Source organism: Vulpes lagopus, chromosome 3 (genome assembly GCF_018345385.1).
Source record: "Vulpes lagopus strain Blue_001 chromosome 3, ASM1834538v1, whole genome shotgun sequence".
Taxonomy (NCBI): Eukaryota; Metazoa; Chordata; class Mammalia; order Carnivora; family Canidae; genus Vulpes; species Vulpes lagopus.
In genome coordinates, this window is record NC_054826.1 from 125,641,275 (window position 1) to 125,655,097 (window position 13,823).

At 44.8% G+C, this 13,823-nt stretch overlaps 1 protein-coding gene across 5 annotated transcripts in view; it reads left to right on the top strand.

The window, feature by feature from the left end:
• The first annotated feature begins 303 nt into the window (after positions 1-303).
• GLYR1 (glyoxylate reductase 1 homolog) overlaps positions 304-13,823 on the top strand; it is a 35,532-nt gene continuing 22,012 nt past the window's right edge. For 2 of the 5 annotated variants that reach the window (XM_041748622.1, XM_041748624.1), the window contains exons 1-5: positions 311-407; positions 1,470-1,506; positions 2,576-2,655; positions 12,299-12,437; positions 12,985-13,227. In XM_041748622.1, the coding sequence (XP_041604556.1) occupies positions 370-407; positions 1,470-1,506; positions 2,576-2,655; positions 12,299-12,437; positions 12,985-13,227 (537 nt within the window). In that variant the 5' untranslated portion in view covers positions 311-369. Of the gene's footprint in view, positions 408-1,469; positions 1,507-2,575; positions 2,656-12,298; positions 12,438-12,984; positions 13,228-13,823 lie in introns of all 5 variants that reach the window. The other 3 variants (XM_041748625.1, XM_041748626.1, XM_041748621.1) reach the window with 2 other exon arrangements.

Here is a 13,823-nt window from a genome sequence, read left to right on the forward strand (position 1 = left end):
GACGGGAGGGGGCAGAAGGCCAGAGCCCAGAGGCGGGGCGGGCCGCAGGGCCGGCTCCCTCGCGCGCTCGGCCGGCCGCGCCGTCACCGCCGCCTCCGCCGCCTCGGACCGCGGGCGCTTCGTTGTCACGAGCCGGAGGGAGGGGGAAGGAGCCGGGAGGCTCCGGGCTCCGGCGCGCCGAGACCGCGGCGCCTGCGTCACGTGCCGCCGGGCCGGCCAATGAACTGCGGTGGGCGCGGTGACGTCAAGGCAGCGGCGTGGCCGGTGACAGCCGGCCCCCGTCACGTGGCCGCGCGCACTCCAATGGGCGGCGCCGGGGCGACTTGGTGTTCCCGGCGGCCCGTGCGTCGGCGGTGGTTGGGTGGTAAGATGGCGGCTGTGAGTCTGCGGCTCGGCGATCTGGTGTGGTGAGTCCGGGCGGCCAGGGCTAAGCGAGGTGCGCCGGGAAGCTCCTCCACTGGGCGCGGGGTTCGCGGCCGGCCCCGGAGCTGCCTTTCTAAGCGCTCCAGGCTGCGGAGAGAGGGCGAGACGAGGTGCCGGCGCCGGGAGCGACGCCGGGCGGAAGGGGCAGCCCGGCCCCGGGGGACTGAGGCCGAGAGTGGCCGCGGCGGGCCGGGCTCTGAGCCCCGAGGCCGCCCGGGGGAGGGCTGCGCTCCGCACCTGCACGCCGGCGGCCGCCGCGAAGGGAGTCTCCGGCGCCGCACGCCTCCCCGCGGACGCCGGGTCGTTGGGGTCTTGCTGAGGCTCCCCCCCCGGGAAGCGGGCGAGCCGGGGAGCCCGCGGGGCCACCTCGCCTGGGCAAGCCCGTCAAAACTCGCGTTGCGATGGAGCCGACCTGTGCGGGCGACTTGGCTCGGGGTGTCGAAACCGGACTGCTGGCGCTGCCCCGTGAAGAAATGGAAGGGGGACTTCTCCTTTACAGCCGAAGGCTTGGCAGTGACCGCTGCCTTCTTGGGTGCCTCTCGTGGTCTGCTTCCGTGTCCTAGACAACCGCCCGAACCAAGACTGACCGTCGCCGCTTCCCTGGAGCGACGTAGCTCACTTCTCGACCCAGAGGAAGGTTTCCATTAGCATTGTGTCAGAGCCGGGCTGGTCTCGCGGTGAATTAAACCAAACTTTGTAAGGGGAAGTCTGTGTTTACAGAGCAAACTACGCTTCCCCCCCCCCCCCCGCCCCAAGCCCCCAGTCCTGGGGAGGCTCTAGACCAGTGACTCCTGGTTGGTTTCGTTTGTTCTGTATTCCTTGTCGCCGCAAGAATGCACATACCTTATTGCACTTATGCATTTCGTTTCTGAAGAGTTCGGGCTTCTTGGGTCCAGCTGCGGAAGCCAAATTAAGAACTGCTGTTTGCCAGCTTTTGGCACTTGAGGGTGCAGGTGGAGAGTTAGGAAAATACATTTCATGTTGAGTGGGTTGAAGGAGATGGACTGGCTTTTCCAGGGCAAATGCTGACTGTGTGTTTTCTCTAGGGGGAAACTCGGCCGGTATCCTCCTTGGCCAGGAAAGGTGAGTGTCTTGCTACTAACGGAAGACGTCTGAAGTTGGGTTTGAGAAGGTGAAGAACGTAAAATTCATTCCTCTCTGTTTCCGGCATTTAGCTAAACTGGACTTAAGTAACACAATTTTTTTCTCTCTACTCAATTTGTTTAGAAAAGACAGTGCAGTATAAACCAGGTCATTTAATCTGCAGTAAATGCTTATCTCTTGAACCAGAGATGGTTTTGGTGAAGTTTCTTAATCCTGGAAATCAATTCTAATTTGAATTTTAGCCTTATTCTTAAATGTAACAAAAGGAGAAGAAAATAAATTCTCCAGGAAGAGCGGAATCTAAATGTAGGTTAGTGAAAAGTCAAAGTATTTTTGTCCCAACTAAGTTTAAATCTTTTTTCCATGTTACCATATGTGCTGCTCCAGTGCATCTTTGCAGAAGTTGGCATTCCAGATTTTGCATGAGGCGATCCGTCATAGCTTTCCAAATGTTCTGTTTTTAAATTCTTGCTAGGAGCCCAGGAAATGTCTTTAGACTGTCTCTTTGCAATATGGCATTTTCATTGCCTCTGTTGTTCTTCATTATTATTATTACCTGTCTCAACTTTTCCTGCGCAGTTGTTTTTTTGTTTGTTTGTTTATTAAAGCATAATTGACATACAGTGTTGTAGTAGTTTCAGGTGTACGGCGTATTCATTCAGTAGTTCTGTACATTACCCAGTGCTTACCAGTAAGCATAGTCACCACCTTATTATTTCACTGAAATATTTTTAAGAGTGTTCTGTGCATTTTTTCAGGGATGACACGGTCACATGGTTGAAGGGAATTGATATTGATCTTAGTTTTAACTGCTATTAAAACAGGGCCATTGCAGTAGAAGGGGTATTCTACTTACTGAACACTGCTACATGGTACATGTAGGGAACTAGAATATTTGCACATTTCCACACATCTCAGTAGAAACGTGCCAGATTTGGACAGGTACTAGATCCTGGGTTCATTTTAAACATACTCCTTTTGTTTTATTTCATTTTTTTCCTACCAACTTAGAGGTGTGAAAAACCTTTTTCCGCCTTTTACTCCCCAGATTGTTAATCCACCCAAAGATTTGAAGAAACCTCGTGGCAAGAAATGCTTCTTTGTGAAGTTTTTTGGAACAGAAGATCAGTGAGTAGTGCTCTTCGGGAGTTTCACTTTCCCTTTGTTTGGGCGTTGCCCTGGATCTGAGCTGCTTATGAGAATATTCTAGGGACCCTAGTTCATTTTTACTGTAGTCTGTGAGAATGGCATATTGTTCTGGCTTTATACCTAAATGTATCCTTAGCTCATAGGAATTGTTCTGTGGCCAGTAACAATGTCAGTCAGGTGAGAAATAGGATTCTTTTAAATATGATAATCACAGTAATGTCATTTTTCACATCTCTTTATCCAATCCCATAGTAGTACCTTTTATAAAGACCACGTTCAGCTCTCTTTTAATGGCTGTTTATTATTGTGGTTCATGTGTGAGATACCCAGTGAAATCAGGACCTTCCCTTGAGATTCTCTGATAGGCCATATAGGTCACAGTAAAGAGGAGAATACATATTTACCTGAGTTTCCAGTGATTTGTTCAGCTCTCTTGTTATTACATGGTTTTGGTTTAAGTGTAGCTAGGTGGTTTAAGTAGCTGTACTTAGGATTCTTAGATTAAAATGTCTGTGAGTTTTCTGAAGAATCTAATGCTAATGGTTAAAATAGATATTTCTAGGGATCCCTGGGTGGCGCAGCGGTTTAGCGCCTGTCTTTGGCCCAGGGCGCGATCCTGGAGACCCGGGATCGAATCCCACATCGGGCTCCCGGTGCATGGAGCCTGCTTCTCCCTCTGCCTGTGTCTCTGCCTCTCTTTCTCTCTCTCTCTCTGTAACTATCATAGATTAAAAAAAAAAAAATTAAAAAAAAGAAAAAATAAATAAAATAGATATTTCTAGAAAGTGATATATTCTATAGCAAAATCTGTTATAAGCAGTGTTCTTCATTCATTCAGGAGTTTATATGCCAGAGTCCTTAGCCTGAGTTAGAGTTTAAATGGTGTGTCTACCTTCACCATGCAGGTGTGCCAATATACCCAGTTCTCTGTCATAAAATAATTTAGCAGCCTTTTGATGACAGTATTCAAGGGAATCACTGACCCACAGCTGTGACAGCCACAGACACTCTGGAAGCAGGAATGTTCTGGTAATGCCACTGACATTACAAGAAAGATTGTCCCTGTGTATACATGTGCTAATTGTACAGCACACTTTGAATTGTTGACACCAAAAAGAGCTTCCTTCAGAGAAAAGCAGAGAAAAGTTGTGGTCCTTGCCTTTCAGGAACTCAGGTGACAAGACATAAACATTTCAGATGGGAATAAGTGCAGAATGAGTGATACAGGTGACTATTAAAGGATTCTAGAACAAGGAGACATCAGTGGATAACAGGCAAGTCAAAGAAGGATGATAGAAGAGATGGGGTTAGAATCTACTCTGGAGGATGGATAGAATTTGAATAGGCAGGAAGAAAAAGGGTGTGCAGGCAGTTGCAATACTGTGAGCAACTGGGTGTTAAGTTGGATGTGTGAGCAGAATGAGGCTTCCTACCTGGGTAAAGAACTGTTCTTGAGAATAGCAGGAAATATGGTTGACCCAACTTGATTAGCTAAACAAACATATACCAGTCTACAACAAAAGTGGAAACTCATGGAGAGTGGGGGCTTGATCAGATTACAGGAGGCCTGAAAACCATTGTGTTCCCTTTTTTTTTTTTTTTTTTTAAGATTTTATTTATTTGGGATGCTTGGGTGGCTCAGTGGTTAAGCATCTGCCTTTGGCTCAAGGCATAATCCCAGGACACCGGGATCGAGTCCCACATCAGGCTTCCTGCATGAAGCCTGCTTCTCCCTCTGCCTATGTCTCTGTCTCTCTGTCTCTCTGTCTCTCATGAAAAAAAAAATTTTATTCATGAGAGAGACAGAGGCAGAGACACAGGCAGAGGGAGAAGCAGGGCTCAAGGCAGGGAACCTGATGCAGGACTCGATCCTGGGACTCCAGGATCATGCCCTGGGCCAAAGGCAGGTGCTAAACTGCTCAGCCACGCAGGGATCCCTGTGTTCTTATAATTTAAAAAAAATCCTGGAAGGATTTTCTTCCTTATACTTTATGAACTTTCTTATTTTTATGCAATGAGAATATGATTTTTTAATCATTAAAAAAAAAGTAGAAAAAAATGCTGTAAGGTCAGAAGAGTAAACTGATCTCTCTGTATAAGAAATACAAGTGAGACAGAAAATTGGAGTTGAGTGAATTTCAGCACTTAACCAGGCACACAAATGAAGCCAATGAAAAGGATGCACTTCCTGAACATAAAAGTAAGCTATTGGGGTTAGTAGTGGTAGTGATGTGATTTCTAGCTAAAGTTCTTTGTGAAGATTCATAAGCAAGTGAGTTCAAGGCAACTATTAGATATATAGTATCTTTAAGCTTGCTAAACTCCCTTGGTAGAATTCCACTTAAAAAATTATTTAAAAATTAAGTTGTCACAGGACCAACACATTGTCTTCTTGTGGCTAGGCAGATGACAACAAAAGGAAACAAAGGGTAAGGATCTCCGAGCACTTCCTGAAGGGTGAAGGGTTCTCAGCACGTATTATTTACTATCTTTAAATTATCTGAAGGTAAAGTGTCTAGGGAATTATTTTGGGGAAAGAGCTCTGGATTCATTACTGGCGTACTGTACATTCAGATGCCAGTCGCACTGCCCTACAATTTGAGCAAGCTGTTTTCACCTTTTTAAATTTTCTATTATTTTGACAGAGGTGGGGGAACACATGCAGGGGGAGAGGGAGGAGCAGAGAGCCCAATGCCGGTCTCTGTCCCAGGACCCTGAGATCATGACCTGAGCTGAAGGCAGACGTTTAACAGACTAAGCAACCCAGGCGTCCCTGTTTTCACCTCTCTAAGCTTTTGTGTCCTTGCCCACGTGTGGGATGATTTTCCCTACCTCACAGTTAGGAGAGAAGTAGTGCCACTTGTTCATCAAACAGCAGGTGTTGAATAAAGTCCAGGTTGAGGTGGAGATACATTACAGAGAGAATAAGCTGGTAAGAATCGGGTGGCTTCAAGAAAGGGAAACTCCTGAGAGAGAAGGATTTGTGTTTGAAAAGGAAAGACATCTGAGAGTCAGAAATTCCTAAGGATTTCAACTGGGTCTGTTCCTTTGACCAAAAAGGCTTCCCACACCAAACAGTAAATTGTTGTACTTTTTTTTTTTTTTTTTTTTTTTAACATTTTTCCACCTTGCCAGGAGTGCAGTGTGCAGTTGAGTCCATGCTCCCAAAGGGATCTGATGGAACTAGTCAGGATCAGAAAAGGGGACCAAGTCCCATCAAAGAGTAAAATTCTTTAATAATGTGAAAAAGACCACAATCTGTACTGATGAAATGATGGATGGCCCTAAGGAGGTCAACACTGACTTATTCATAAATCAGCATACATTTCGGTAAGGGTCACTATGAGTAGAACAGGTGCTATGGTGACTATGTTTAGGGCATGCATAAGAAGCATTATAGGAAACAAGACATTTGACAAGTGCTTTCCGTGGGAAGTACAAGTGGATTTTTAGAGATGAGAACTGCTTTGTAAAGGGCAAGGCCGTAGGTGGTTCCAGAAGAAAGTGGGCTTTCCCTCACCTTTGATGCTTGATATCAGGGAGAGGAGAGGGGTTATTGATTACAGGGTCCTGATTTTGGTGGATAGGGCCTGACCCCATGGGGCTGCTCCTGAATTCCTAAGCAATACAGGATTCAGTGAGAGACATTCCTTTTCAAAACTGTATGTTATGTCAAAAACTATTTATAGATACAATTTTTTATATATATATTAGCAAGAACCTTTATTAAAGATTGAAAAGGATAGGTCCTTAAGATAAAGATTTCAGTTCTCTAGAAAAGTAGTTTTTCTCCTTTTCTCTGCTAAAATATCTTGACAAGTTATGTTGACATCCTGTTGGGAAGAAAGAAGACCAGACCTTCCTTTTTTTTTTTTTTTTTTTTTTAAGATTGTATTTATTTATTCATGAAAGACACAGAGAGAGAGACACAGGCAGAGGGAGAAGCAGGCTTCCTGCAAGGAGCCCAATGCAGGACTTGATCCTGGATCCTAGGATCACACCCTCAGCCGAAGGCAGACACTCAACTGCTGAGCTACCCAGGTGTCCTGAGGACCGATCTTAACAAGCTGCCTCTGGAAGGGGAAAAACTGAGTGAGATGGCTGGATTCAGCTCTCCAAGCCTGGATGACCACTGTGGATGAGGGCTACTTGTGGTCGCTTTCTACTTCATGGAGATATAGAGAGAAAAATCACTTTAGGGTAACTTTGACTCTATCACATGACCACACCCACAGATGAAGTTTCAGGTACCTGAGGGCCTATCTTGGACAGGGAGTTGCTCATCAGGATAGAAACTGAGCTCAGGGTTTGAAATTTTCATCAGTGGCCATGGATGGCAGAATGGAGGGAGCTCATGTAGTCCCTGAGTATTCAAAAACCCCAAGACAAACCGTTCAAGAGAGTATTGATGGCAAAAGAGGATAGATTCCAAATGAGAGATTCCAATGAGATTCCAAACTTGAGAGTTTCTTTAGCAGCCTTCATACCTGATCCTACAACAGCCCTTCTGGAAAACGGATAAGACTTTTTAACAGATGTAGACACTAAGAGTCAGGAGATTTGTGGAGTTAGTGATAAGCTGTCCAGGATCCCAACCTGAGATACTTTTTATATCAAGGGAGATATAAGGTATGAAGTGAGTACTAAAGTAACTCTTGGAAAAAAACCTGTGGCTTGTAATTACAAGCAGATCGGAGCCATCGGAGCATCCTTCTTTCTTTTCGCCTGGCACTTGGTTGGCTCACTTTCTCTATATCGAACACTGTAGCAATTGGAGAAGAGAGCCAACTGGATGTTGAGTGCACTGCTCCAGGTATTTGGACTGAGCCAGCAGTGTCCCTCTGCCAGGGCTGGGCAGTACCTGTCCTAGAGAGCACTGAGTAGATTTTCCTCTCCCAGCACCAGTATCCATCCTACAGGTGACTCGCCTCATGGCTGAGACAGTGGACTCCAGGAGCAGGTGTCATAAGCCAGAATTAAAGAATCTGGCACAAAAGAAGGGGCTAGCCATATTGGCATAGGCAGCACAGCTTGAAAGCCGTATCCAGCATTTGGGAATGTTTTCAAGTTTTGAAAACAGAATCTTCTAAATCTATCTTATCTGCAAGTCTTTGTTGATGTCTATATGATAATCATTGCTTGAAATTAACTGACAAACTCTTATTTTCTTTGTGGCTTCTTTTTTTGGTGGGGGGTTGTTTTTTTGATTTGTGGTTTTTTAGGTGTCGATTTCTGAACAGCTTAGACTTGGACCTGTAACAACTCAGTAATCCTTAGCCTCTTTCAGTGGTTTCAGGCAGGGCAAGCATACAAATCGTTTGCTCAGTACTACTCACCAAATTCTAGATGGAGAAGGAACGATATCTTCTCACCCCATCTTTGTTCTCACCTTTGGACTCTACTGACACATTTGTGTTCTCCCTCCCACCCCGACTCCCACCCAGGTCATTGTGTCATGCAGTCTGAGACACATATTGAGAGTTTTAGAAATTGTTTATAGACCTTTGTTTAATATGATATATATATGGTATGATTTTAATTTAAGAGCAGGTCAGAATTATGGAAATTTTTGAAAATGTAAGGTGTTTAATTTTGAGCAGAGTGTGTAATCTGAGAGTAGCTTATAGTAGAAGGTTTATATTTGCAAATGAAAAGAATTTACAGGAGGTGTATTGGAATACCAGGGTAAGTTTGCTGCTCCTGGCTGTGTTACAGGTGCAGTTACACCTACCACCTGGTAGTTGCTACCCACTTGAGCAAGCCCACAAACAAAGAAGTCATGGGGGCAATCCCATGAGCAGAGCAGCCCATGTTCCATGGCAGAGGCCTTCATTGTTGATTTGTTGTTGTTTTTAAAGATAATACATGTTTACGCCTGCCTCCCCCACCCCTCCAATTCAGGTATAAACTATGAAACAGTTCCATTCATCCCTGTCCCTCAGCCACCCAGTTACCAGCCCATGGGCATCCAGTTATACTAGTTTCTTATAATATGCCCCTCCAAAGATACTATGTGCAGAATCAAGAAATTACATATTCCTTTTTCCTTGTTTTTACGTAAGTTGATAGCATACTACACACACTGTTCTGCACCTTGCTTTCTTCCACTTAGCCAGATATCTTAAGGGACCATCCATTTTGTTCTTCATAATGACCTCACTGATTGCCACTACAAACAATAGGATTAACTTCCTTGTATGTATATGTAAAAGCAAGGGCTCGTAATTTACACACCACTTGACTAAGCTTAATTTTTCTGACTCCAGCCCAACAGCAAATTGGGCAGAAAAGGTCCAGCTCCATCTAGGCATCAGGAGGATAATAGAAGGGAAATCACAAGTCACAGCTCATATCACAGAAAGACACAGAAGTCATTTTAAAAGGTGAGGGGGGTGGGGAATCTCTGGGTGGCTCAGCGGTTTAGTGCCTGCTTTCAGCCCAGGGCGTGATCCTGGAGTTCCGGGATCGAGTCCCACATCAGGCTCCCTGCATGGAGCCTACTTCTCCTTATGCCTGTGTCTTTGCCTGCCTCTCTCTCTCTCTCTCTCTCTCTCTCTCTCAGTACCTGTCCTAGACCCCCTGGGGGGGTCTCTCCCCCCCCCCCTTTCTATCATGAATAAATAGATAAAATCTTTAAATAATAAAAATAAATTTTAAAAAAGCGGGGACACCTGGGTGTCTCAGTCAGACATCCAACTCTTGATCTTGGCTCAAGTCTTGATCTCAGGGTCGTGATAAAACAAAAAACAAATGTACAGACAACAGCAACAACCCGAAAAGGCCACCAAAGCCTTATAACATTTAACCCAGAGACCAACATTCCAGCCCTTCTGAACATGCTTGGAAGGCATCATTTACTCAGTGATTATTTATTGAGCACGAGTTGCATGCCAGACCCAGCTGATAGGCCTCAGTGTACTAGAGAATGGTGCATTATTGAAGCTGTGGCTGAGAAGTGTACTCTTTAAGGAGACTGAGTTAGCCGTTAGAGAAAAACTATTCAGATGGCTAAAGTGATTTCAATTTGGCTTGCTTTCAAGAGGTAATCCTCCTAGGGCTCTGGTGAGCTGGCTTTTTATTTACCATTTTTCTAATGGGGCACAGTGCTTCAATAATAGGCTGATTTCTTAGCTAGATTAATATTTCTTGCATTTATGTTTTTGATATTTATACTGTCCATTTGCTTAGCAAATTTGTCATTTTTAAAAAATGGTCAAAGTGGAAAATTTCATTTTAGTATTCAAATGCCAGTCTTCAGGATGAATGGAATTTTGACTGTACCATTCTTCTGGCAGAAATTAGTAATCCACTTAAAATGCTTCGGTGAAAAAATAGGCATGAATTATTGGTGCCTCCTCCACAAATGTCCTTACCTATCCACGTCCTCATACTCAGAAGTTCATGTGGGGAGAGGGAGGCAGAGATTAGGATGCCTTAGACTGTATTGTCCCATCTTACAGGGCTCCATAAAAACCACCCCATGGGTCTTACACCAGAACTTATGTGAGTCTCCGCTTCTAACCTGAAGCGCAGTGAAGGAAGAGGCATGTCTAAAGCATGTGGCTCTTTAAGCTTTATCGCTGGTACTTGTGTCATCTCAGTGGGACAGCTTAGCCTGCTTTTCAGGGCATATCTGGCTTTGCATCTGCTCTGGTGGTCTGTCCTTAGAAACCCTAAATGGGAAGAGAAGCAGGAGGGTCCGTTCAGTGGTATACCTTCCAGGCAACATGAGGTCAAAATATCATTCCATTTTTCCTCTCCATAGAATAGACCACTTGACTCTATCAGTCAAGTTTCAGACTTTTAAGATGAGTTAATCACTAGAAGGTACCTGCTTACCTCACCTGGTTGAAGCTTTATGCGGTGAGACAGTGTCTGAGGCCTCGTTCATCATTCCATTCTCTGTGATTTTGTTTACCCATAGATAATATGCTTAGCTCTCATTTGCTGTCACATTTGCAGGCTCATAGTCCCACAGCTATTGTGTTTGTACATATCCATTGTCACAATTATTAGCATAACACTCAATACATAGGTGGCCATTGGTGGGTTGTTCACACTATTTTTATGTACAGAGATTAGTGCTTTTTCTTTTTTCTTCTTTTTTTAATGCAGGGCTTGAACTCACAATCCTGAGTTCAGGACCTGAGTTGAGATCAAGAGTTGGACGCTTAACTGATTCAGCCACCCAGGCTCCTCACATTTTTACTATTATTAGTGAATATTCTCTAGCTTTCTTTAAAAGAAAGGGCCCTGGGATCCCTGGGTGGCGCAGCGGTTTAGCGCCTGCCTTTGGCCCAGGGCGCGATCCTAGAGATCCCGGATCGAATCCCACGTCAGGCTCCCGGTGCATGGAGCCTGCTTCTCCCTCTGCCTATGTCTCTGCCTCTCTCTCTCTCTCTCTCTCTGTGACTATCATAAATAAATTTAAAAAATTTTTTTAAATAAATAAATAAAAAATAAAAGAAAGGGCCCTAAGTATGATAGCTCAGTTTCTCTATCCTTAAACTGACTCCTTTTCCAGAAGGTTATGCTATGAAACCTGTGAGTTTTATACAATAAAAATGTCTATAAGTTAACTGATACCTCACCAAACCTGTAAAATCTTCTCCTTTGTACTGGGAAGCTGAATGTCATTTAGGAAAACTACAGGAAGTGAGCTGGGGCAAATTTGTTCAGGTTAGAATGGTAGGACAGATATCTTAGAAGTGACAACTGATGGCTTTTTTACTTGCATGTGTTACACATTGATGGTAGGAATTAAAAATTAAACAGGGTATGTTCCACCATTAATCACAAGCAGAATCTTGTTTCAAAATACCTCCTGTTACAACTGCTGCCCTCATTCCAAATTATTTGTCATATTTTGTCTGGTTTAGTGGCCACAGACATGGTCATTTATGAACAAATATCTGTAAGAGCAGATTTCAGATGCTGCATTTCTTTTTTCTTTTTTTAAGATTTTAGTTATTTATTCATGAGAGACATAGAGTGAGGCACAGACACAGTCAGAGGGAGATGCAGGCTCCATGCAGGGAGCCTGATGTGGGACTCGATCCCAGGACTCCAGGATCACACCCTGAGCTGAAGGCAGATACTTAACCGCTGAGCCACCCAGGCATCCCAGACTGCAGATCTTTAGCCGTGGGAACATCCCTGATTCTCACTTGATTGACAGGTTGTCATTCTGGTTTGGGTATTGACTGGGCAGTGATGTTGCTGTGGTCAGTAATGCTTCCTGATGCCCAGGTCCATGAGGGACTCCTGTGATGAGAATGGAAGAACATCTCCAGGCTTCCTCAGCCCTGCAGAAGTATCAGGCAATGTGTGGTTTAGTGTGGACAGCTGGTGAACAAGAATAGACATAAATAGCCTGCAACATGTGGAGGATGGTCTTGTTTTGGTGGTGGTGGTTGTTGTGCCTGACTTGTTTCAGGGAGACATACTTTTATAACAGCCCAAGAGTTTTGGGTGGTTGATAACATGTTTTGAAAACATGGCAGGCCTGTTTCAAAGTCCAGTTAAACCAGATGAATATCTGCATTCTGCTGCAGTGAGGTATTTGATACTTTCTGCCATGGGCATTGTGGATCATACTCTTTCTGTGTGTATTTTCTGCCAGTGCTTGGATCAAAGTGGAACAGCTAAAGCCATACCATGCACATAAAGAAGAAATGATAAAGATTAACAAGGGGAAAAGATTTCAGCAGGCTGTGGACGCTGTTGAAGAGTTCCTCCGGAGAGCCAAAGGGAAAGACCAGGTAAGAGACTGATTCTTGCTTTATTCCAACATCAGACTGGTTATTTTGGCATAGTAACTAACAGATTAAATATTGCCCAAACCCAAAGCTCTTTTCTTATGAAATGCCAATGGAGAGAACACTACTTCAGTTCTAGGGTATCCGCGTTTTACTTGTCAGCTTGAGACTCCATGCATGCGGTGGTCTTTTCTAGAATAGATGCTGTTCTTAGGAAAGTCACTTGGACTCAGGAGAAGTAGCTCAGCTTTTGAGTACAACACAGGCATTTTTCCTTTTATATACTAGAGATTAGGAGCATAGCTTCTCAAGTATATCCACTGCCTGGGTGTAAATCCCACTTTTCAGCTTTGGGACTATAGGCAAGTGATTTTTTCTTTTTTATCTGCTTCTCCAAATATCAGTGGGAGCAATAGCAGAACCTATTTTGTAGGGTTGTTGTGTGGTTAGCGTATATAAAGTGCTTCTCCTAGGGTGTGGCTTGTGTAAATGGCAGTAGCAGCAGCAGTGGCTGCTGTGGTGGCTATCATTGTTATTATTAAACTTTCAGACATCATCCCACAATTCTGCTGATGACAAGAATCGGCGTAATTCCAGTGAGGAGAGAAGTAGGCCAAACTCAGGTGATGAGAAGCGGAAGCTTAGCCTGTCTGAAGGGAAGGTGAAGAAGAACATGGGAGAAGGAAAGAAGAGGGTGTCTTCAGGCTCTTCAGAGAGAGGTTCCAAGTCCCCTCTGAAAAGAGCCCAAGAGCAGAGTCCCCGGAAACGGGGTCGGCCCCCAAAGGATGAGAAGGTTTGTTTTACCTCTGCAGCTTCTGGGATTAGTGACTTTCTTCTGCATATGAAAGAGTTGAGCTCTACAGTGTGTCTCAGCTCAGAGTGAACATAGAGACCTGTGCTAAGCACTGCCCTAAAAAATCCCGCAGACCAGGGGAGGGACACAGCCTGGATGCACAGGCCTGAAATAGGAACACAAGGCAGCAAAGGATCTTGCATTCAACTAGATGGTTGAGGCAGAAGAACCGTCCACCTGAGTTAGCATGCAAGGGCTGGCATTGGGAGGGGCTCAGGAAGAAAGAGAGGAAGGCATTCCAGAGACCACGGGCCCAGCCTACGTGGGGCTTGATGTTGCCGTGGATATTCTCATTACAGGTAGAGGACAGGGAGGAGAGCAGAGAGCTAAAAGTGGGTTGTCACTGTATTGTGGAGGGCCTCGACATCTACTAAAGCAGTATTTATTGTCATGGAGTCAATAGGGGTCCACGATCACGTTGGAACTGGGTGTCAGGGTGACAGTGTGCTCTAAGCTGTATGTTAGAAATGGCGAGGGCAGAGAAGAAAGGCTAAAGCTGGTCAGAAACCAGCCAGGTTTGCATTTATAAAGAGCTA